This window comes from Pseudophryne corroboree, chromosome 8 (assembly GCF_028390025.1).
Source record: "Pseudophryne corroboree isolate aPseCor3 chromosome 8, aPseCor3.hap2, whole genome shotgun sequence".
NCBI lineage: Eukaryota > Metazoa > Chordata > Amphibia > Anura > Myobatrachidae > Pseudophryne > Pseudophryne corroboree.
This window is the reverse complement of record NC_086451.1, coordinates 432,817,819-432,843,427: the sequence shown is the minus strand read 5'-3', so window position 1 is coordinate 432,843,427 and position 25,609 is coordinate 432,817,819. Positions and strand designations below refer to the sequence as shown.

The window sequence follows — 25,609 nt, the reverse complement described above, 5'->3', positions numbered from 1 at the left end:
ATTGCAGGGCTTCCACCTCACCATACAGAATGGCTCTCCGTCGCTGGAATAGCTACAGAGGTACCTGTGAGAGAATACTCCTGTGTTTGTGCTGCGTCTGACTTCACTGGGTGTGCGGCGTCCCGTTCAGCACATGGATGGGCGCCCGCTCTAAGAGCAGTTTTGCTTTAGGCTTCTTCAGTGAGACTCAGGGGCAGATGTATTAACCTGGAGAAGGCATAAGGAAGTGATAAACCGGTGATAAGTGCAAGGTGATAAACACAACAGACAATCAGCTCCAATATGTAAATTAACAGTTAGGAGCTGATTGGCTGGTGCATTTATCACCTTGTACTTATCACTGGTTTATACACTTCCTTATGCCTTCTCCGGGCTTAATACATCTGCCTCTCAGTGAGTGCATCAAAAAAAGTGAGAGCCCTTTCTTCTTTATCTTTCAAATACAGTACATGGAATATAAACAGAGGAATGATGAGCAGGAAATGATTCCCTGGTTCTCTCTCCTAATAAAGACCAAAAGGACTTTAAGTGATATCGTCTGGAAAAGTTCTCAGCTTTAAAGAATGAAATATTGTGACGCTAGTCTTTATATTGAACTGAGATAACCCACCATCCATATGGTAGTAGGGTCACTACCGCTACCCCCATGACTGGAGGAGATCTACAGCCCGGGTCGTGGCACCTGCGCAATGGATCTGGCTGGTACAAAGACCAGCACATGCACAGATGCCACGGTGCGACTGCGCAGACACAAACCCCTGGCATTTATGGACTGCATCAGTTGCAGCCCATAGAAGACATATCGGAATGGGCTGCGCCAAAGGCAGGGAGTGGCTTACTAAAGCAAGCAAGCTCTTTGCCTGTTGCAGCCTGGTCTGGCAGTCCCAGAGGGAGGAACGGCATCTGTCTTCACTGACACTGATCAGGGTGGCGGATTTTGCCTGGGAGCTGCAATCCTGCAGCCTATAGGTAAATTCCACCTCTGGTGGGATTGATTGGATTGACAGCTAGATTAACAGTCGGACATCTGTATCTAATTGTTTGGAGGCTGCGGGGTGAGAGGTATCCCGTCCACTGGCATACCCTCCATCATTTCCCAGTAAAAAATCAGTACAGATGAGGTAAGGGGGTGTGGCCACATGGGTAAAAGGGGAGTGGCCACGGGTAAAGAGTTTGTACACTTTCAATTTAATCTCTATATATCACTTGTGGCTGGGGGCAGCGGCGTTGGCTGGTTACTGTATTGTTACATAGCAACAGTAAGCAAACAGCGTCAGCTGCCCCCAGTGATGCATAGAGTAGAGATGAACAAGCTCACACCGTATAACAGACCAGCCAGCGCCAGCTCCTGTGCACTTCCCCCTCTCTGCACTGGCGCTGGAATGTGTGATGATGTCATTACGTCAGCGCCGTTCAATGTACACAGCCTCGGAAAGGATGGGGAGGGGAGCTGCCTGAGAGTCACTGTGCAGCTGTGTCTCCACAGCTCTGCTAAGAATTCCGGAGATGGCTCAGAGAACTTGGTGTAAATCGTACAAAAAACTGTACTGTAAAACTGTACAATTGGAGACTATGCATCTGTACTGCTGCGATCAGGTCTGAATTAGGTCCCAGGTCACAAAGTTTGCTGACAACTAACTCTGCATTCATTGTCCTCTTGCATGTGTGCAGAAGCAAATTTATGCATTTTGTGCATCTCCAGAAATTCCTCAATCTGCCGGATCTCTCTATAGGGCAGATGTATTAAGCCTTGAAGAGTGGTAAAGTGGAGAGAGATAAACCACCAAACAAATGGTTCAAAAACCGACCTTTAGTAAATCTGGGTATTCTATAGCCGCCTATGGGAAAACATTGATAGTTTTCTGATATTTGATTTATGTCAGGAATCTTATTTTTGGTTAATTATTCAGTCAGTTTTGCCTGAAAAATCAAACAAAATGCCTGTAGATCTTTAGTAAATTTACCCCATGGTATTATATCCCACTAACCTGTATATAAGAATGTGATGTGATGATACCCACCCAGTGAATGGCATAACAACTGCCAAAGGACAGGTGTGATAAATAGGTGATGTTATTTATAGTAATCCTCAAATATAATATAAAATAATACACAAAAATGTGACTGCAGGAATCATCAGTCTGAATATTTATTATTGGTAGAATAAGCTAGATAAGCAATGCTCGTTATACAACTGGTTACATGAAGCATTCTGTCATGTATTTGCAGCAGTGACATCACAACTTCTGCATCATATACAGAAGAGGGCTTGCCTTTTGTTATATGTTATGGAGCGGAGAATGTGCTATATAAAGGAGGGTTGATTGCTATGCATTGTGCAGAGGACGGCCCGCCGGTTACTGTGAGGTATACAGAAGATGGAGACCTTTCCTCCTTTGCTCTACAATGTTGCAGGAAACTAAAAAACGATGCATTTAGAAGACAGATTTCAGCATCTACCTTCTTTCTCCAAGTGCACAGGGTCATTCCTCTCGCATGTTATACACACCACATTAGTTTGTTGCTGCAAACTATATGTACAAGGTGGAGTACGGGAAGAAGTTATATTGCATGTGAAGAGCGGGAAGGCTGTGCTAGTTGTTATATTCACATGGCCACGACCAGTGCACATTCTCCTAATGGTGGCGGGAGCAAGTGTATAGATGAAAGTGTTAACCCTTTTGCATAGTCGTCCCCTAATGAAAGAAGGCATGACAGCATTACAGTTGATGTGCATTGTATTAATAATGTGTTTTCTCTGAAAGGCCCCCCAGTTCTGACATGTGGACAGATGGTAGATACTGAGGAGGATCCCAAGTGTCAGGATAAATGGCGATGGTGAGCGCATCCTGGGGGGCGTGACCTGAAAGAGATATGGAGAGGAGGTTACAGCTGGAACATAATCCTTTGCAATGACAGACTTGAGCAGCGAGCCGGCCTAGTAGTAGCATGCATACAGAAAGGGGTGTGGTCACATGGGGGCGTGATCAAGCATCATGGACATATGGCCACATCTTTCAGGGGGAATATCGCGAGTTACGGAGTTGTGGCCTAGCAGCAAGCCCTATTGCTCTGTATGGTGGCTGAAGACCTCCACATTCAGGCAGCTGGAGTGGCCTATCTGGCCATTGGCTCTTCTGGTATTTGCTAGAGCTAATCTCCAGATGGGCAATCTGTCCCTGATCCCTTGCATACCAGACAGTCTATATAACACATAAACAACATAGGAAAATACAGGGCGAGGGTTCTCCTCCTCTTTGCAAGGAGCTCAAATTATGACCTAGCAATACTATATAATATGATTACTAGAGTTGCCGCCAATACGCTGTAGTCTGAATGCCACCATTGGTACTTAATATATGATCTGTTTTTGTCTTTAATTGCTTATTTGCTGGTTTATGCACTATGGGGCGCACCCTTTTGTTCTTTTGAATTTTAGAAATTTTGTTACCTGAGAAATGGAAAGGAGAAAATTTCGACCTGATGAAGGAGGTCTGTGTGTAATCAGAGCAGCTGTGATGCTCAAACTAATGCCCTTATTTATCAATGAGTGATACATTTCACTGTGAGTGATAAATTGCACTTGCCAATCAGCTCCTAACTTCCATGTCACAGGCTGGGTTTGAAAAATGACAGGAGCGGATTAGCTGGTGAAATTTATCACTCATTGATAAATAAGGGCATATATGAGAAGTTGAACTGGTCTGGGACTTGCAGTTCAAAAGAAAGGACTTGAAAGGTGTTTTAGGGGAAAGAATTTAGGGCAAGGGGGGGCAAACTACGGCCCGCGGGCCGTATATGGCCCGCAAACCGATCCTTCCCGGCCCGCTGCCTCCCACCACTGAGCAATGACAAGCGGCCCGACCTGCTGCTTGTCATTGCGCTACAATATCTTCCAACCGCGGCTGCCACTGAGTCTCAAATATGGTGCCGAGTCCTCAGCCCATCAGAGCTCGCGGACCAGCAGCTCCTGATTGGCTGCCGGACCGCAGGCATTGATTGGCTCACAAACCGGCGCCATTATTTGAGATGCCCGCTGCCGTGTCCAGCACCCGTCCACGGCTCCCTGCATCCATTTCCAGACAGTCGGACAGTGTTCATGCCGCTGCTCAGGGGCTCCTCCTGAATGCCGCTCCCGCGCCTCTGTGTGCTCTACTCTCCCCGGCTGCCCTTATAGCGTTCCTGCACTAGCAGATCCCCTGCAGGAGCACCCAGGCCGGGTCAGAGCAGGCTGTTTGTGCGCGACTGTCTCTGTCCTCCAGTGGCGGAAATAGCAAACGGTGGGCCCAGGTGCGACAAAATGCTTTGGCCCCCCCCCTCATCCCATCCAAGTCCACCCCCTCACCCCTGGAGAGGATCTGGTGAGGGGGATCTGCTCAGGGCCAGAGAAATAGATACCTAGCAACAGTGCCGTAACTAGACATTTTAGCACTGTGAGCAATAAACGGCATCGGAGCCCCACCCCTGCATGCAAAACAGGGGCAGTGCGCACCATAGGCGCACGCAAAAATACATAAGGGCGTTGCTTCGTGGGGAATGGGTGTGGCCACAAAATAATACCAATTCATAAAACGGTGCACAGTAGTCTCCATTGTTCAAATTACGCCGCACAGTAGCACCACTACACTAGGTAGAGACCCTTTTACACATTATGGCATACAGATTCCTCTTTTTACACATTACGGCAGACAGCGTCCCCTTTTTACACATTACGGCAGACAGCGTCTTCTTTTTACACATTACGGCAGACGGCGTCCCCTTTTTACACATTACGGCAGACAGCGTCCCCTTTTTACACATTACGGCAGACAGCGTCCCCTTTTTACACATTACGGCAGACAGCATGACCTTTTTATACATAACGGCAGACAGCGTCCCCCTTGTTACACATTACGGCAGACAGCGTGCACTTTTTACACATTACGGCAGACAGCATGACCTTTTTACACATAACGGCAGACAGCGTGCCCTTGTTACACATAGCGGCAGACAGCGTGCCCTTTTTACACATTACGGCAGACAGCACTACCTTTTTACACATAGCGGCAGACAGCATGCCCTTGTTACACATAGCGGCAGACAGCGTGCACTTTTTACACATAACGGCAGACAGCGTGCCCTTGTTACACATAGCGGCAGACAGCGTGCCCTTGTTACACATAGCGGCAGACAGCGTGCATATTTTACACATAACGGCAGACAGCGTTGTGTTTTAAATTGTCCCATTTTTTATGTATCTCTTTTATGTTTGAATTTTTATGTGAATAAATAGTTTTTAACTTTTTAAACTTACTGCTAGTTATTACCTTACTGACACCAAGGCCGCTACAAACTCTCATCCCCTCCTATTCATATATATATATATATATATATATATATGTATATATATATATATATATATATATATATATATCTGATCCTGATGATGATTTACACCTTAAATCGAAATGTTGATCTACCTGATCTACTGTCTTCTTGACCAGTGTGGAGACCCTTGAGTGCCACCCAACTTTGTGGAGTACATGTGAGGTATTTTTTACCTTGGAGAGCGTACAAAGGGAAAAGGTAGCAGGTTCACAATCTCACACTAGCTCAACCTGTAGTAACCAGAGGCACTTAGCATATTCCTGGCCAGGGCTATGAGCTTACCCACCGCTTCAAGGTAGCCTCTCATTGGGTAAGTCCCTAACACTAACTATAGGGGTTCAGGTTACCCGGGAGAGCACCTGGGCTGGACGTATTTAAGCAGGAGTGCTGGTGTTTGGACTGTGTATGTATGTATGTATATATATATATATATATATATATATATATTAAACAAAGAAGAGTTATACACACTTATTATATATATAAAATTTTGTCAGGACATATGAAATTTTACGTAATAAAATGAAAGATTGACCTGTATATGGATTGAAGTGTCCTGCTAAGATGAGGTGGACCAGTATATAACCTACATACAGATTACAAGACCTGTGAGTGCAGCAGCCTTTCACTGACATATAGCTACAATTACCTTGTGTATAAGGTGTATATGTAACATAAATGCATTCTGTGCTTAGACTTAGGTCCCATCACTATGATCTCTCATTATGGTATCTAATTATTCTAAAATACGGAATAATCCTATATCCAAAATACCTCTGGTCCCAAACATTTTGGATACAGATACTCAACCTGTGTGTATATATATATATATATATATATATATATTTTTTTTTATATATATATATATATATATATATATATATATATATATATATAAATGCCTCAGCACTCAGGTACCCAGTATGGGTATTACTTGCTCTGGGGCCTTCCTAAGGGGATTTCACCCGTACATATGCATGAAATGGAGAGTAGGCGGCACTCGTGAGGCTTGAAGCAGTAAAATATAACCAAACAGTGCTTTTTATTCAAGTCCCCTTCTTCAGGACATACTTTTTCATCAAATATATATATATATATATATATATATATATATATATATACACAACATAATCCAATGGACCCAAAGTTGCCAGTTGCCTGTATGTTCCATCCATGGGGTGTTGCAGGTTATAAAGACTTGTCCCTGGATATTTTGTTCAGTACTGACCAACTGTACATCAGTATATTTTTTCTCTGTCTGATATATGATACCGTTTTCTCTATCAATTCTTATTTTGCAGGCTGTATGGGATTCTACTGGTGATGCTTTGCACGGAAAAGCCTATTTAACAAGCACAGTGTTCATACATGAACCACCCGGTGTCCTCCAATCGGGTGACACTCGATATACCAGCTGTCGGTAACCCGGCGCTCAGCATACCGACGCCAGAAACCCAACAGCCGGTATACCGACAACTATTCTCCCTCTTGGAGTGTTCACAACACCCCTGGAGGGAGAATAAATAGCGTTGTGCGCGTAGAACACCTTCGTGCCCGCTGCGTGGTGAGTGCAGCGAACCTGCAAGGGGCTCTTTTGCACTCGCCCCACTGCCAGCATTCCGGTGGTTGGGATCCCGGCGCCGGTCAATCATAGTGCACCCCTCCAATCACTATTGTCCACTCAGGATGGTGACGAGGTAAATAAGCTTGATTTCTACAATGCAGCAAGTCCTGGCTACAAGTACAAACACTTACCTAAGCCTGTGTCCTGGAAACGCTTTCTTTCTAAATACTAAAATATTTTTGTTTTGCAAATTTTCTTTTGGTTTGCCACTTACCTTCCGTATAAAGTCTGGAATCCTGTGACGCAGTGACAGAGCAGATCTATGGTAAGAGACGTATATTACATTTTAAATATATTCTACAATAGAAATCAAATGAATCTTTTCACCAATCAGCTGCAACAATACTGTAATTCATACTGTGCACATTGTTCCCCAGACCCTCTCACCTGTTATGTCATTAGACTGTTACCGTATATTGAGCTATCACCACAGTAGCTGCTGTAGCTCTCTGCTGTGTAACCTCTCTATTTATATACGTAATTACCTCCAAAACACGGAACTCTGATCTCTTTATTTTATCAGTATGTACATAACAAAATGTGGATTTATGATTACAATCACGCTTCTGCTTTTTTTCTCCCAAAACATGTCTAAATTAGGTAATTAAATGAAATTTATAAAGAACAACAAAACAATCGTCATAAAGGGAGAAGTAGCTAAGACCCTCACCCAGTGGCGCAAGTAGAAAACATTTCTTAGTGGTATTGTGTATGCACGCCGAAGGCGCACACGGCCAAAAATGGGTGTGGCCACTTGCCACACGGGGCTTGGCCAAAGAAAATGGGGGCCAGATGCATATATGACCACAATAGTGGAGTGCCAGATACACATCTGACCCCAGTAGTAGTGTCAGATACACATATGACCCCAATAGTGGAGTGCCAGATACACATATGCCCCCACAGTGCCAGATATGAACCCCACAGTGTCAGATACAAATATGCCACCATGGTTCCAGATACACATATGCCCCCACAGTGCCAGATATGCCCCCCCAGTGCCAGGCACACATATGCCCCCATAGTGCCAGATACACATATGCCCCCCAGTGCCAGGTACACACAAGTCTCCACAATGCCAGAAACACATATGCCCCCCCACTGTGCCAGATACAAATATGCCCCCACATTGCCAGATATGCCCCCAACAGTGTCAGGTACACACATGCCCCCCCCCCCCAAGTGCTACTCACCACTACTGTTGTTGCTGTGTGTCTGAGGGGAGGAGAGCGCAGTGTGTGCCTCTCCTGATCCTCAGTTCAGTCTCTGGCGGTAGCGTGTATCTCAAATCAGGCGTCGGTTCATGAGCCAATCAGAGCTTGTGGTCCGGCAGCCAATCAGGAGCCCATTCTGCCGGTCTGCTAACTTTGATTTGCTAACGAACCGACACCCATTTGTGATACACGCTGCCAGAGACCGGACTGAGCACTGAGGGGCAGGAGAGGCATGCTCTGCACTCTCTTCCCTTTAGACACAGCAGCGGCTGCAAGCAAGGCGGTCGGGCCAGCGGTACTGCATACCAGCTGTCAATGTCTTACCAATACGCAGTTCCGTCCCGTACCGCCATACTTAAAGCACCACCCTCACCTCTGTATACAACTGAACAGATTACCTCTCTTCTATATTTACTTTTTTAAATCAGGAAAGTCACATTTTATCTACACTAGTACAATAAAACAACACTGACACACCAAACACAGTAGGGGCAATATGTAATAGCCTGAGAGGTGCAGGCTGTTTAGGAATTTTTGCAAGTCTGCCCATATTTTAAAGCGGCAATCATTTACAAAGCAAAACTGACCTGGTTTTGCCTTGTAAATAATTGCTGCTTTAAAAATATAGGCAGACTGGCAGTAATTCACGAAGAGCTTGCACCTCGCAGGCTATTACATATTGGACTACATGTGGATGGAAACATCACTCATCGGATCTTCTCTCTGCACTTAAGGCCTGATTCAGAACTGTACTGGTATAAACTTGATGGTTTACGTACAAATCTTATAATGGGGAACTGCACCCGCCACACTCCTTAGCCGCAACACAATTGACATGCTGCAGCATTTGGGGTGTGGAGTAACTGGGAGGGTGTATTGCTCCAGTTTTGTAGGCATTGCAAGGTCTGTGTCATTGGATGCAGGCCTACTGGAACTGACTAACCAGTTCTGATGGCCTGTCTGTGTAAGATTTGGCTTATGCAGTTGGCTGAGGGCTGCAACCATCACAACTGATGGTCACCATAGTGACCCGACGCTGCATATTTGAATGCAGCACTTGGATCGCAGATACTGCCGTGAGGCGTGTTTTTTCTACAAATGCTTCCTGCTGCATTATCGTATTAGTTGTACGGTATTCCACAACCCCTCAACTGTGACTGTACAATATCAAACATATCAGACATGGCCTAAAATGGGATTCCTGCGATTATTCACAAATCCACTTGAGGGAAGAGTAGATCAACATTACTCAAAGAAAATAGACTTTACAGGGGGAGGGGAATTTCTGAGTCATGTGACTGGTAACCCTGACTCAGGCTGAGTACTGTTAATTGGGATGTGGACTTCTCTCTTCTGGCATGGTATCAGCAGTTTTTAGGTTCTTCGATTGGCAATCAGAGATTGAAATTCTGTAAGGAAAGCAAAAGACATGCATCCGATAGTGTAGTATATTCTGGCAACAATTAATAGAATAATAGGTAATATATGTGTGTACCGAAAATAAATAAAACAGGTTCAGTTGATAAAGCTCCCTGCAAGGAGCAAAACGTGTCAGCTCTGACCCATGACCACACACTTTGATTTGGGACTAGGGAAGCCAATCCCGGGCCATTTTTTCAATCCCGGGTCTCGGGATTGAAAAATGGGCAATCCCGGGATTCCCGGGATGGGCTTTTAGCTAGATGGCCGCCCCCTCGCCCACCCCGCCCCGCACATATAACTCACCATATATTGGGGTCGAGCGGGAGGGGAACATCCTTTGAACACTGCTGGCGGCTCCCAGCAGCGGCTGACAGTGCAGCGTGACCTCTCACGCTGCGCTGGGGACCCGGTAGGAGGAAGACAGGCAGCGTTTGAGCGTCCTGTGGACGCTCAACGCTGATCCCTCGATCCCGATTCCAGGATTGGCCACCATATTTGGGACCTGGACTTGAAGTTTTTAATAATTGGAAGGACGGAGGCTCTGGATGGCTGCAGCCTCTATCATTTCCATAACTAGGGCAGTGCTGGAGGTGCTTTGCCCACAGTGCATATCCAGGGCCTTGCGCACTACTGTCTGCCTGCCCACCATCACTGCTAGCTAGCTGCCAGCGGTGGGGAGCTCCCGGCTCCTTCACTCACTGCAAATTCTTGCAGATAAGCCAGGCAGCGCTGTAGCTGCCTGCATGCTCCGCCCCCTCCTTCTGTCCACAGTGTCTCCTGAGACTCGGAAGAGACTTCATAACATCTCTCCCAGCCCGCCCCAGCACATACCCACAGTGCCCTGCACAGTGAGAAGCCACAGGATTTCGAGGGGAGGGAGAGTGGAGAACTGACCCAGGAAATGGACAGGTCCAGCAGGCAGCAGCCAGGCAAATGGGACAGCCCAGCCCCCAGCAGCAGGTGCATCACTGCAGTATAATACATGTGCACCTGCCAGTGACTGTACCCCACCCTGCCCAGGTCAGTGCCCTCAGTAACAGTTTCATAGAGATTTGGGGAGTGGGGGGCATAATGTGTATAATGGCCTTTGCCTGGCATAATGCATATAAGGGGTTCTGCCTGGCGTAATGTGTATAAGGGGCTCTCCTGGCATAATGTGTATAAGGGGCTCTACCTGGTAAAATGTATATAAGGTGCTGTACCTGACGTAATGTGTATTAGGGGCTCTGCCTGGTGTAATGTGTATCAGGGGCTCTGCCTGTTGTAATGAGTATAAGGTCTCTGCCTGTTCTATTGCGTATAAGGTCTCTGCCTAGCATAATGCATATAAGGTCTCTGTCTGGCACAATGTATATAAAGGGCACTGCCTAGCATAATGTGTATAAGGGGATCTGTCTGGCATAATGCATATTAGGGGCTCTGCCTGACATAATGCATATAAGGGGCTTTGCCTGGCATAATGTGTATAAGGGCCTCTGCCTGGCATAATATTTACTAGGGGCATCTACCTGGCATAATGTGTATTAGGGGCTCTACCTGGCATAATGTCAGGAATCGGCGCTCTGCTACGTCTCACCTACCAGCGCGCTGGTGTGCAGGCCTCTGGAGGTCATGGCCCCAGTCGCGGCTGCATGTGTGTATGGACCGCAAACGTCATCTTTCGCATTGCTGAGTACCCCTGAGTCTGGTCCTGTATGCATTCTGCTGTGTGCCGGCGTCCTGCCTGTGTGGTCGTTGCCATGACTCCTGCACTCAGCTGATCCTGGTGTGCCATCCAGCACTATGTCTCCACCCAGAGTTCAGTGACCAATCACTGCAGAGCCATGGGTATAACTCCCAGTCCGTGGCTCACTCACATTGCCTCAGACAACGAGTCACATACGGTGTGCCTTGTTCTCCGGACTCCTGTGTTCCTGTTTCCAGCGATTCCCCGTGGTTACCTCCTGACATCTCATCTCACTTCAGATCTCCTGTTTTCTTCAGACTTCATCCACAGCCAGTTACCAGCTCATCAAGCAGTAAGAGACTCTCCTCAGGTGTTTCATTCATTACTACCTGTGCACTGCTATTTGCATACCATCTGTGCATCTCTGCAAGTTATATCATCTCATTGCATAGAGACTGTCTCCTGCTTGGGCCAAGTGTGGCCATAAGGACTTTGTTATACAGAAACTGTGTGTTTTTCAAGTCTTACCGGAGTTCTGTTTATCTCATTTACATTCAGCATCAAGTCACTATATATTTCTGTTGCAAGAGACTTTTCAGTTGTTTTGGATTCAATTACCAATCACTGTTACTTTACTGCCTGGTTTCAGTTTGTCATTCACTGCTATACCATCTACTCTGTGATCCCTGTGTAATAAACATCAGCGCTTATGCGCCGGACTTTCATATTGCCTCCCCGCTTTGTACATCGCACCAACACTGACCCACTAGCGCCCCCGCCGGGGACAGACAAACCCAGAGACCTGACAGTTTGTCTGAGGCCAATGGACCCGGACGGTGGTCAGAGTGTGGGGTCAGGGACACTCCAAGGCTTAGTGTCACGACTAGATGGTCAAGAGGCTGCGCAGCAGCAGATTATACAATTTCTGCAAGAAATGTCTTCTCGCTTGGATACTCTGCAACAGTCATTTCCAACTTCAGTTTCTTCAGTGTCCTCATCAGTTTCTGCTCCTGTTCCTAGTTCCACAGTTTCTAGCTCTCCAGTTGCTCCTGTTCCAATGTCTCGCATCCATCTACCTACTCCAAGTAAATTTTATGGTAATGCTAAGATGTGTCGTGGATTTTTGAATCAATGCGAGGTTCATTTTGAATTGCAACCACAGAACTTTCCAACACCTAGAACAAAGGTTGCTTATATTGTTTCTCTTTTAGCCGGCTCTGCCCTGGACTGGGTCTCTCCGCAGTGGGAGCGAGCAGATGCTTTGTTGAACAACTATACAGAGTTTGTTGCCACATTCCGACGCATCTTTGACGAACCTGGGCGTACGACCTCTGCTTCTTCAGACCTCCTTCAGATCCGCCAGGGAACACGTACTGTGGGTCAGTACGTTATCCAGTTCCAGACATTGGCATCAGAGGTAAAGTGGAACAACCAGGCATTGGTTGCCGCCTTCTGGCATGGTCTCTCTGACCGCATAAAGGATGAGTTGACTACCCGAGACTTACCAGAGCAACTGGAAGCTCTAATTTCCCTATGCGTCAAGTTGGATCTACGTTTACGCGAGCGAGCCTGTGAACGCTCTCGAGGTGATCTTCGCAAGCACCGAGCTATGCCTCCTGTACAGTCTCTACCTATTATTGCTGATGAACCCATGCAGGTAAACAAGTTTCGTTTAACACCTGAGGAGCGGTCCAGAAGATTAAAGGAAAGACTGTGTCTCTATTGTGCTGCTGCTGGTCATCTGATTAGTTCCTGTCCTGCTCGGTCGGGAAACGCCAGGTCCTAACTTGTAGAGGAGGAGTCAAGTTAGGGACCTTGAATAAAGCTCCTTCCTTTCAAGACCTTACATTACCTGTCACTTTGGAAATGCCAGATGGACTCCAGTCTCTGTCCGCCTTAGTGGATTGTGGTGCTGCTGGGAATTTTATCACACAAGCTGCAGTGGATAGACTTCATCTCCCAGTGTCTAAACTGTGTCGTCCAGTATATCTCACTGCCGTGGACGGAAGCTGCATTCCTGAAGGTTCCATCATTCAGCAAACCAAGCCAGTGGTTCTGGGAGTAGGCTTCCTGCATTCCGAGCTTATTGAGTTCCTGGTTATACATAAAGCTGGCTATGAGATCGTACTGGGTATGCCTTGGCTTCAATTGCACAATCCGCAATTTGACTGGTCTACATTACAGTTAACAGCATGGAGTTCCTCTTGTCATCAGTCATGTCTGGCTCAGGTACTTCCAATCAAGTCTTCAAGTGTAAAGTCTCAGTCTGGCCTTCCGGAGGCCTATCAGGAATTCACTGACGTCTTCAGTGAGAAAGCAGCGGATGTCTTGCCTCCCCATCGAGAGTGGGATTGTCCCATTGATTTGGTTCCAGGGAGCAAGCCGCCTAGAGGGCGTACATACCCTCTTTCAGTTCCAGAGACCCAAGCAATAAGTGTATACATTAAAGAAAATTTACAAAAAGGGTTCATCCGTCCATCCTCTTCCCCAGCTGGTGCTGGATTCTTCTTCGTCAAGAAGAAAGATGGAGGACTTCGTCCCTGTATCGATTATCGGGGTTTAAATGACATCATGATTAAAAATAGCTACCCGTTACCTCTCATCACAGAGTTGTTCGACAGAGTTAGAGGTGCATCCATCTTCACGAAACTGGATCTTCGCGGGGCTTATAATCTTATCAGGATTCGAAGTGGTGATGAGTGGAAAACCGCCTTCAATACTCGTGACGGCCACTATGAATATCTAGTGATGCCCTTCGGATTGAGTAACGCCCCGGCCGTGTTTCAAAACTTTGTCAACTAAGTATTTAGAGATCTCCTGTATAAATGTGTGGTAGTTTACCTCGATGACATCTTGATATTCTCTCGTGATTTAGTTTCTCATCGCCAACAAGTGAAAGAGGTTCTTCGACGTCTTCGACAGAATCATCTGTATGGCAAGCTGTCCAAATGCACATTTGAAGCTTCTTCAATATCTTTCTTGGGATACATTATTTCTGGAACAGATCTTCAAATGGACCCAGCTAAATTGGAAGCTATAGAGAGCTGGGCTCTTCCAACAACACTCAAGTCAGTTCAATGTTTCATAGGCTTTGCTAATTACTACAGAAAGTTTATTAAAGGCTTCTCTACGTTAATAGCTCCAATCACCTGCCTTACCCGGAAAGGGGGGAATCCTTCCCAATGGTCTGACGCTGCACTGTCTGCTTTTCATAAAATAAAACAAGCTTTTATTTCAGCTCCTGTGTTATAACAGCCGGATGTCAACAAGGCCTTCATCCTGGAAGTAGATGCCTCAACGGTTGGCGTGGGCGCAGTCCTGTCCCAGGTGGGCGTTGATGGTAAGACTCACCCCTGTGGGTTTTTCTCTCGTAGGTTCTCACCCGCTGAAATTAACTATACCATCGTTGACCAGGAGCTGTTGGCAATCAAATTGGCCCTTGAAGAATGGAGGTATCTACTGGAGGGTACGAGATTCCCTATTACCATCTACACGGATCACAAGAACCTTCTTTACCTGAAAGCTGCGCAGTGCCTGAATCCTCGGCAAGCAAGGTGGGCCCTATTCTTTTCCCGTTTTGACTTTAAGTTAATGTTTAGGCCTGGCTCACAAAATGTTAAAGCAGATGCTTTGTCTCGCTCTATGAGCTCAAATGAGGAATCTTCAGAACAAGCTGCTCGACCAGTATTAAATCCTGTGGTTTTCGCAGCTACAGGGGTGTCGCAAGTTCCACCTCCAGGCAAGATGTTTGTCTCTCCAGAGCTTCGTTCAAATCTCCTGTCCTGGGCTCATACGTCCAAATTTAATGGTCACCCTGGGGTTCTCAAGACTTTTAAGTTCCTGTCCAAAACGTATTGGTGGCCTCGAATGAAAATAGATATTCAAGAATTTATAGCTTTATGTCCCAAATGTGCTCAGCATAAAGTTTCTCGTCAGGCTCCCGCAGGCCAATTGTTACCCAATTCCATTCCCAGGCGCCCTTGGTCTCACTTATCGATGGACTTTATTTCTGATCTCCCTCCATCCAAAGGGTATGACACCATCTGGGTAGTAGTCGATAGGTTTTCAAAAATGGCGCACTTCATTCCACTCATGGGGTTACCCTCTGCTCCAAAATTGGCACAGTTGTTTTGTCACGAAATATTTAGGTTACATGGACTTCCAACAGAAATGATATCTGACCGAGGTGTACAGTTTGTGGCCAAGTTCTGGAGGGCTCTGTGTTCTGCGCTACAAGTAAAACTGAAATTATCTACGGCCTATCACCCTCAAACAAATGGGCAGACAGAGAGGGTAAATCAAGAGCTTGAGACCTATTTGAGACTGTATATCTTTTCTTCACAGGATGACTGGGTAGAATTATTGCCCTGGGCAGAGTTTGCTCATAATTTTCGTTATCATACTTCTACAGATACAACTCCTTTTTTCGCAGTTTATTGACAGCATCCTAGAGTACCTGATTTCCAAGAGTTACCCGTCATAGATGTGCCTGCGGCTGCTTCTGCTCTTCAGCGGTTCGCTCAAATTTGGAAGAAGATTCATTTATCTCTTAAAAAAGTTTCTCAACGGTATAAAATGTTTGCTGATCGAAAGAGACGAGCGGTTCCTAGTTTAAAACCGGGCGACAAAGTCTGGTTATTTACCCGAAATCTCCGTCTCAGAGTTCCATCAACGAAATTTGCTCCACGGTTTATTGGGCCATTCCCGGTGGAAAGTGTTATTAATCCGGTGGCTTATAAATTAAAACTGCCTGCTTTTTTGAAAGTTCCCAACTCATTCCATATTTCTCTCCTCAGACCACTAATTCTCAATCGTTTCCAGAGAACGCTTCCAGCAGCTCCAAAGGTACAAACTCATCGGGGCGTGGAATACGAGGTGGAAAAGATCTTAGACTCTCGACATCGTTATGGTCATTTGCAATACCTGATTGACTGGTCTGGATATGGTCCTGAAGAGAGGAGTTGGGTAAACGCCACGGATGTCCATGCTCCACGGTTGGTTCAAGCCTTCCACAGACTCTTCCCTGCCAAGCCTCGTGGGTGTTCGGTGCCCACCCATAAAGGAGGGGGTACTGTCAGGAATCGGCGCTCTGCTACGTCTCACCTACCAGCGCGCTGGTGTGCAGGCCTCCGGAGGTCATGGCCCCAGTCGCGGCTGCATGTGTGTATGGACCGCAAGCGTCATCTTCCGCATTGCTGAGTACCCCTGAGTCTGGTCCTGTGTGCATTCTGCTGTGTGCCGGCGTCCTGCCTGTGTGGTCGTTGCCATGACTCCTGCACTCAGCTGATCCTGGTGTGCAATCCAGCACTGTGTCTCCACCCAGAGTTCAGTGACCAATCACTGCAGAGCCATGGGTATAACTCCCAGTCCGTGGCTCACTCACATTGCCTCAGACAACGAGTCACATACGGTGTGCCTTGTTCTCCGGACTCCTGTGTTCCTGTTTCCAGCGATTCCCCGTGGTTACCTCCTGACATCTCATCTCACTTCAGCTCTCCTGTTTTCTTCAGACTTCATCCACAGCCAGTTACCAGCTCATCAAGCAGTAAGAGACTCTCCTCAGGTGTTTCATTCATTACTACCTGTGCACTGCTATTTGCATACCATCTGTGCATCTCTGCAAGTTATATCATCTCATTGCATAGAGACTGTCTCCTGCTTGGGCCAAGTGTGGCCATAAGGACTTTGTTATACAGAAAATGTGTGTTTTTCAAGTCTTACCGGAGTTCTGTTTATCTCATTTACATTCAGCATCAAGTCACTATCTATTTCTGTTGCAAGAGACTTTTCAGTTGTTTTGGATTCAATTACCAATCACTGTTACTTTACTGCCTGGTTTCAGTTTGTCATTCACTGCTATACCATCTACTCTGTGATCCCTGTGTAATAAACATCAGCGCTTATGCGCCGGACTTTCATATTGCCTCCCCGCTTTGTACATCGCACCAACACTGACCCACTAGCGCCCCCGCCGGGGACAGACAAACCCAGAGACCTGACACATAATGTGTATTAGGGGCTCTACCTGGCATAATGTGTATAAGGTGCTCTGCCTGGCCTAATGTTTATAAAGGGCTTTGCCTGGCGTAATGTGAATAACGTGCTCTACCTTGCGTAATGTGTATAAGAGCTCTACCTGGTGTAATGTGTATAAGGAGCTCTGCCTAGCATAATGGCCCTCATTCAGACCTGATCGCTCGCTAGGTTTTTTTTGCAGTCCTGCAATCAGATAGACGCCGCCCCCAGGGGGAGTGTATTTTAGCTGTGTAAGTGTGCGATTGCATGTGTAGCAGAGCGGTAAAATAAGATTTTGTGCAGTTTCTGTGTAGCCCAGGACTTACTCAGCCAGTGCGATCACTTAAGCCAGAATTGCCGTCAGACACCCACCCTGCAAACGCTTGGGAACACCTGCGTTTTTCCAAACCCTCCCAGAAAACGGTCAGTTGACACCCACAAATGCCTTCTTCTTGTCAATCACCTTGCGATCGTCTGTGCGAATGGGTTCTTCGCACAAACCCATCGCAGAGCAACAAACCGCTTTGTACCCGTGCGATGCACCTGCGCATTGCATATGCATGCGCAGTTCAGACCTGATTGCAGGCTGTACAAAAACGCAGCCTAGCAATCAGGTCTGAATGAGGGCCAATGTGTATAAGGGCCTCTACCTGGCATAATGTGTATATGGACTCTATTTTTGCTGCGTGCCTTTGGCGCACTATGTTCCTATTTTAGGTATATCTGAATATTTTTATGGTGGGTACGCTAACATTTACATTTAAAATCACATTCCAATTTTTCGATTCACACTTAACTGTTTCTACTTCTTTCATACATAATTCATCTGATTTAGGATTCGCTGTATACAGGGGCGTAGGGAGGGTGGAACAAGTGGAGCTCGAGCTCCAGGCGCCACTGGGGACAGAAGGCGCCGGCTCACTGCACAGCTGAGAGCCGGGATCTCGGGCAGGGGTAGAAGATCCCGGCTCTCAACTCTCTCTGCAAATGTTATATCTGCCCCCCCTGCAGTGCACATGGTTTTGCCCAATTGCTAACAAACTTGCTGCTGCGATCAACTCTGAATTACCCACCACATTGTCTCACAGTTCGTGTAGCAATTTGGTAGCCAGTGTGTATAAAATATATCTTGACATATAATAATTCAGGTGGTCTCAAGACTACATAGCCTGGAGAATGTGCACGTGTTATTGTCATAGAAAGCAATTGGAGCAGATGTAGTAAGCCTGGAGAAGTGATAAAGCGGTGATAAGTGAAAGGTGATAACGCACCAACCAATCATTACGGGTTTGAAAAAGGACAGTTAGGAGCTGATTGGCTAGTGCGTTATCACCTTCCACTTTTCACTGCTTTATCACTTCTCCAAGCTTAATACATAGGCTCCAATATTGCTTATTGCGTCTATCAAATAGATAGCAAGTATGTGTCAAATAGGATTTTAACATTCAATTATTTAGCAGCTTGAAAAGGGGATGAGCTACTGTATACCTATCCCACAGTATACATATAATTAATTAGATTGTAGCTGCAAATCAAACCTGTTTTTTAAAATGACATATGGTTTAAATCAGTATTACACTGTGAAAGTAATAATACCTATATATAGCTAGAATAATTAGCAAAAACGTTTAAGTACAGTATATAGGCGGTCATTCCGAGTTGTTCGCTCGTTGCCGATTTTTGCAATGGAGCGATTAAGGCAAAAATGCGCATGGTACGCAGGGCGCATGCGGTTAGTATTTTAGCACAAAACTTAGTAGATTTACTTACGTCCGAACAAAGAATTTTCATCATTGAAGTGATCGTAGTGTGATTGACAGGGTGGGTGTTTCTGGGCGGAAACTGGCCGTTTTCTGGGAGTGTGCGGAAAAACGCAGGCGTGTCAGGCTAAAACGCGGGAGTGTCTGGAGAAAAGGGGGAGTGGCTGGCCGAACGCAGGGAGTGTTTGTGACGTCAAACCAGGAACGAAACGGCCTGAGCTGATCGCAATCTGTGAGTAAGTCTGGAGCTACTCAGAAACTGCTAAGAAATTTCTAATCGCAATTTTGCGAATCTGTCGTTCACTATTCTGCTAAGATACACTCCCAGAGGGTGGCGGCCTAGCGTGTGCAATGCTGCTAAAAGCAGCTAGCGAGCGAACAACTCGGAATGACCCCCATAGGTGATAGTTCTCCTACTGTATTTTAGAAGAGGTATCAACACACCTAGGGGGAGATGTACTAAGCAGTGATAAAAGTGGAGAAGTGAGCCAGGGGAGAAGTTGCCCATGGCAACCAATCAGCATTGACGTAACATTTATAATTTGCATACTCTCAAAGTATACAGAGCAGCTGATTGGTTGCCATGGGCAACTTCTCCACTGGCTCACTTCTCCACTTATATTACTGCTTAGTACATGTCCCTCTAGTGTCAGTACAATGAAAGTACTGTAACTGCTATTCACTAGTATTGTTTAACTGGTTGAATATAGACCCATTCACTCTCAGTTAGTATCACAATCAGGCAGAAAGTGCATATCTTAACACATGATTGTTTAAGAATACATAACCTAGAGCACAGGTTCTCAAACTCGGTCCTCAGGACCCCACACAGTGCATGTTTTGCAGGTAACCCAGCAGGTGCACAGGTGTATTAATTACTCACTGACACATTTTTAAAGGTCCACAGGTGGAGCAAATTATTTACCTTGCGCTTCTGTGAGGAGACCAGCAAAACATGCACTGTGTGGGGTCCTCAGGACCGAGTTTGAGAACCTGTGACCTAGAGAATCTGCACGTGTTCTTACCATCAAGAGACAATGTGGCACAATGCGTCTATTAAACAGGTAGCAAGTATGTGTCACAGGTTTTCAGCATATCATTGTTTGGCAGCCTGGAAAGGAGACAAGCTATAATTATCCCACAGTGTACCTGTTAGTGGTTAAATTGTAGCTGCACATAGGACCTGTTTTATGCAGTGACACATAGTAACACTTCTCCTTTAAAAGTGCAAGAATTGCGTCTATTCCAAATATGCAGATAGGGATTCTCCTATTTGAAAGAGATATAGACACAGTGGCACACCTATTATCAGGAGACAGTAGAGAGCCTGACTGGGCCCCAGATACTTTACAAGGGGTGTGGCCTAATCACAGGAGGCGTGGTCATGCACCCTTAGAAAAAAAATACTAAAATAAATGGTATTTTAAGCACCTTCATGGCCCCTGGAGCCCAGCACACAGCAGAGGAGAAGAGCTGCAGCTGCTGCTGCCAGGTAAGGGAGATGGGGACTGGGGCCCCCACTGGGCCCCTCCACCAGACCTGGGCTTGGGTAATTGTACCCCCCCCCCCCCCCCCCCCTCTCTCTGCACCACTGATTATCAGTGCAGTGAAAACAGCTGCTGTTCACTGTGTGGCAAGCATTATACAGGCAATGAGTGTGCCTCACTGCACCTAAGGGTTAGAAAAAGATAAGAGTGCTTCTGCTTTTGAAGTGATGACCACTGACACCCTGATTAATCAGCGCATGGAGCCCCGTGAGTCCCCACATACAATGAGAGAGCACTGAAAGCGGTAATAAAGTATAGAATCCTAAACTGAACATGAGAATCACCTGTCCCCACTAGGTACAAGCTTCTTCCCTGCATATGTAAGACATTGGTGCAGGGTGAGCGTTGCACCCACGTGTGAACCCTGGTGTGTTAAGGAAGTAAGAAAGGGATGCTGTTGGTGACCTTAATTCGGAGAGGAAACCCTGGTGCCAATGGTATTGCAGGGCTTCCACCTTACCATACAGAATGGCTCACCGTCACTGGAATAGCTACAGAGGTACCTGTGAGAGAATACTCCTGTGTTTGTGCTGCGTCTGACTGCGCTGGGCGTGTGGAGTCCCGTTCAGCAGATGGACGGGCGCCCGCTCTCAGACAGCTGTTTTGCTTTAGGCTTCTTCAGTGAGACTCAGGGGCAGATGTATTAACCTGGAGAAGGTATAAGGAAGTGATAAACCAGTGATAAGTGCCAGGTGATAAACACACCAGCCAATCAGCGCCAATATGTAAATTAACAGTTAGGAGCTGATTGGCTGGTGCATTTATCACCTTGTACTTATCACTTGTTTATCACTTCCTTATGCCTTCTCCTGGCTTAATACATCTGCCCCTCAGTGAGTGCCTCAAAAAAAGTGAGAGCCCTTTCTTCTTTATCTTTCAAATACAGTACATGGAATATAAATAGAGGAATGATGAGCAGGAAATGATTCCCTGGTTCTCTCTCCTAATGAAGACCAAAAGGACTTTAAGTGATATCGTCTGGAAAAGTTCTCAGCTTTAAATAATTAAATATTGTGACGCTAGTCTTTATCTGTAAATGCCACCTGGCAGTGCTGACATGAGTTGCTAGCTTATGGTTACTGCACATAAATGTGGCACAAGTCATCAATAGCTCATGTTAATATTTCCCATAGTTGGCACATTCACTAGTGCGGTCTAGTGCTGCCCTATACAGATGTGTAGTAATACTAGTGTATACAGGTGATCACTCTGAGATCCACACAGCAGGAAGACATTCAACTGGCATCCCAGTAATAGCTTGGAGGGAAGTTCCAGTGTACTCACCGAGAACTTAAGCCTGCCCAGAAGGGGCATGAGTGTCTGACCCTGGCAGAGGTGGTTAGAGCCAGGGCGGCGAAGCTGACAGCCACGATCAGACATCCGATCCGAGCACCATTTGGGAGACTCCGAGGGACAGCATGATCCGGCCGGGAGTGGGTGCGGTACTCCCAGAGGCGGGACAGGCTGCGCGATATAGCGGCAGGGCTCAGGGAGCGGGTGCCGGAGAAGGCACTTAGTGGCATCATGGGAACCTCCGGTAGCTGGCTAGCCGAAGCCATGCTTTCCATAGTGCTGGCTACGGCCGCCGGCCGAATGTGCTGCCTGGCTGCGGCTGCGCAGATGATCGCCGCGGCGGGACCTGGCTGTCCATCCCGGAGCTGGTATGTGTAGGGGGGGCATTCGCCCTAATCGCCCCCCACTAAATCCGCCACTGACTGCAGCCCATAAAAGCCATATCGGAATGGGCTGCGCCAAAGGCAGGGAGTGGCTTCCTAAAGCAAGCAAGCGCTTTGCCTGTTGCAGCCTGGTCTGACAGTCCCAGTGCGAGGAACGGCATCTGTCTTCACTGACACTGATCGGGGTGGCGGATTTTGCCTGGGGGCTGCAATCCTGCACCCTATAGGTAAATTCCACCACTGGTGGGATGGATGGATCGATAGCTAGATAGATAGATTAACAGTCGGACATCTGTATCTAATTGTTTGGAGGCTGCGGGGTGAGAGGTATCCCGTCCACTGGCATACCCTCCATCATTTCCCAGTAAAAAATCAGTACAGATAAGGTAAGGGTGTGTGGCCACATGGGTAAAGGAGGAGTGGCCACGGGTAAAGAGTTTGTACACTTTCAGTTTAATCTCTATATAACACTTGTGGCTGGGGGCAGCCGGTGTGGCTGGTTACTGTATTGTTACATAGCAACAGTAAGCAAACAGCGTCAGCTGGCCTCAGCCCCCAGTGATGCATAGAGTAGAGATGAACAAGCTCACACCGTATAACAGACCAGCCATTGCCAGCTCCTGTGCACTTTCCCCTCTCTGCACTGGCGCTGGAATGTGTGATGATGTCATTACGTCAGCGCCGTTCAATGTACACAGCCTCGGAAAGGATGGGGAGGGGAGCTGCCTGAGAGTCACTGTGCAGCTGTGTCTCCACAGCTCTGCTAAGAATTCCGGGGATGGCTCAGAGAATTCGGTGCAAATCGTACAAAAGATCAGTACTGTAAAACTGTACAATTAGAGACTATGCATCTGTACTGCTGCGATCAGGTCTGAATTAGGCCCCAGGTCACAAAGTTTGCTGACAACTAACTCTGCATTCATTGTCCTCTTTTATTTCTATATAGCAAACTGCGTGTGAGGAGAAGCAAATTAACCTGTATATAAGTGGTAGGAATGTGACGTGATGACACCCACCCAGTGAATGGCATGACAACTGCTAGAGTACAGGTGTGATAAATAAATAGGTGATGTTATTTATAGTAATCCTCAAATATAATATAAAATAATACACAAAAATGTGACTGCAGGAATCATCTGTCTGACTATTTATTATTGGTAGAATAAGCTAGATAAGCAATACTCGTTATACAACTGGTTACATGAAGCATTCTGTCACGTATTTGCAGCAGTGACATCACAACTTCTGCATCATATACAGAAGAGGGCTTGCCTTTTGTTATATGTTATGGAGCGGAGAATGTGCTATATAAAGGAGGGTTGATTGCTATGCATTGTGCAGAGGACGGCCCGCCGGTTACTGTGAGGTATACAGAAGATGGAGACCTTTCCTCCTCTGCTTTACAATGTTGCGGGACACTAAAGAAACGTTGCGTTTAGAAGACAGATTTCAGCATCTACCTTCTTTCTCCAAGTGCACAGGGTCATTCCTCTCGCATGTTATACACACCACATTAGTTTGACGCTGCAAACGATATGTACAAGGTGGAGTACGGGAAGAAGTTATATTGCATGTGCTGAGAGGGAAGGCTGTGCTAGTTGTTATATTCACATGGCCACGACCAGTGCACATTCTCCTAATGGTGTTGGGAGCAAGTGTATAGATGAAGGTGTTAACCCTTTTGCATAGTCGTTCCCTAATGAAATAAGGCATGACAGCATTACAGTTGATGTGCTTTGTATTAATAATGTGTTTTCTCCTAAAGGCTCTCCAGTCCTGACATGTGGACAGATGGTAAATACTTAGGAGGATCCCGAGTGTCAGGATAAATGGCGATGGTGAGGGCATCCTGGTGGGCGTTACCTGAAAGAGATATGGAGAGGAGGTTACAGCTGGAACATTATCCATTGCAATGGCAGACTGGAGCAGCGAGCCGGCCTAGTAGTAGCATGCATGCAGAAAGGGGCGTGGTCACATGGGGGTGTGATCAAGCATCATGGGCATATGGCCACATCTTTCAGGGGGTATATCGCGAGTTACGGAGTTGTGGCCTAGCAGCAAGCCCTATCGCTCTGTATGGTGGCTGAAGACCTCCACATTCAGGCAGCTGGAGTGACTTATCTGGCCATTGGCTCTTCTGGTGTTTGCCAGAACTTAGCTTCAGATGGGCAATCTGTCCCTGATCCCTTGCATACCAGACAGTCTATATAACACATAAACAACATAGGAAAATACAGGGCGAGGGCTCTCCTCCTCTTTGCAAGCAGCTCAAATTATGATCTAGCAATAGTATATAATATGATTACTAGAGCTTCCGCCAATACGCTGTAGTCTGAACGCCACCATTGGTACCTAATACAGTATATGACCTGTTTTTGTCTTTGACTGCTTATTAAATTTGTTGGTTTATGCACTATGGGGCGCACCCTTTTGTTCTTTTGAATTTTAGAAATGTTGTTACCTGAGAAGATAAGCTGAAGGCTGCATAAGCCTGAGGCCATATAAGAGCTCAACTTTTTGTGATTGGTTGTTTAATGAGTAAGCAGTTGCTAGGCAGATCAGTTTTCCCTGTGGTTTTCCCTATTGGTTTAGAAAGTTGTACATCAAGCTTAATAGGTGGGTATTAGGATAGTATATAGGGTAGGGCCATTTTCCTCAGACTTCCTCTTGCCATTCATTGTATGGCTCAGGAAGGATAAGTACCTCTCACAGCACTTGCTTTGATTCCTGTTATATGCTCCTTGTTAATTCTGCACCCTCTCCCCCCTCCATTGGTTTCCCACTGCTGCATAATTTTGATATTGTTCATCCGCGGTTCACCCCACTCCTATGATGCCGCGTCCACGCCGCTCTGCCCCCCCGCCGCCTCATGGAGGTTGCCCCCTCCCCCCCGGAGGTTGCCTACAACGGCGGCGGCTGGCATGCGGCGGTATCGGGCCGCGACGGCGTCGGGACGCGCGGCTCGGCCGGGCCCCGGTTGCCGGCGCCCCCTGCGTCCTCGATTGCTCCTGCAGCTCCCTTGCCCGGCACTTTAGGCAGCGGCGGCTCTTCCCCACCTTCCCCGCCAACGGCTCTCGGCGGCGGCTTGGGCGCCCACGTGGTGCCGGGCGGACGCGGTGAGGGTGCGGAGGGGGATGGGGGGGCTGGCTCATCAGGGGGTGATATGGTTCTGGGGCAGCAGGGTGGGGTGCCGGAGGGGCCGGTGGCGCCCAGATATAGAATGGTGCACGGGGTAACGGGGGTGATGTCGGAGGTCCCCACGGCGGGGGTGGGGCTGGGGCTGTTGCAGCGCCCGCCCCTCCTACAATTCCATGGCAG

At 46.9% G+C, this 25,609-nt stretch overlaps 1 protein-coding gene and 1 long non-coding RNA gene across 3 annotated transcripts; one reads left to right on the top strand and one right to left on the bottom strand.

Moving 5' to 3' along the window:
* Positions 1-2,133: 2,133 nt before the first annotated feature.
* On the bottom strand, positions 2,134-22,403 carry LOC134949435 (oocytes ribonuclease-like). The gene is made up of 3 exons (XM_063938003.1): positions 21,900-22,403; positions 7,206-7,251; positions 2,134-2,863 (listed from the first exon to the last, which is right to left on the bottom strand). Exons 1-3 carry the CDS (start codon positions 22,181-22,183, stop codon positions 2,450-2,452), a joined length of 744 nt encoding a protein of 247 aa, XP_063794073.1. The 5' UTR covers positions 22,184-22,403; the 3' UTR covers positions 2,134-2,449.
* A 6-nt stretch (positions 22,404-22,409) lies between these two features.
* On the top strand, positions 22,410-24,766 carry LOC134949437 (uncharacterized). Of its 2 annotated transcripts, none has more exons than XR_010183163.1 (3): positions 22,410-22,518; positions 23,238-23,357; positions 24,057-24,766. It is a non-coding gene; the product is annotated as an uncharacterized LOC134949437 (long non-coding RNA). The 2 variants fall into 2 exon arrangements; XR_010183162.1 differs by having other exon boundaries at positions 22,416-22,518; positions 23,238-23,340.
* Positions 24,767-25,609: the final 843 nt, after the last annotated feature.

Bases quoted from the DNA above. Each gene is read 5' to 3' on its own strand.
- LOC134949435 (XM_063938003.1), bottom strand. From the start codon at position 22,183: ATGGAAAGCATGGCTTCGGCTAGCCAGCTACCGGAGGTTCCCATGATG. The intron at 7,252-21,899 runs GTGAGTACACTG...CTCTTACCATAG, and splicing joins TGGGCAGGCTTAAGTTCTCG to ATCTGCTCTGTCACTGCGTC. The intron at 2,864-7,205 runs GTAAGTGGCAAA...TATCTCTTTCAG, and splicing joins TTCCAGACTTTATACGGAAG to GTCACGCCCCCCAGGATGCG.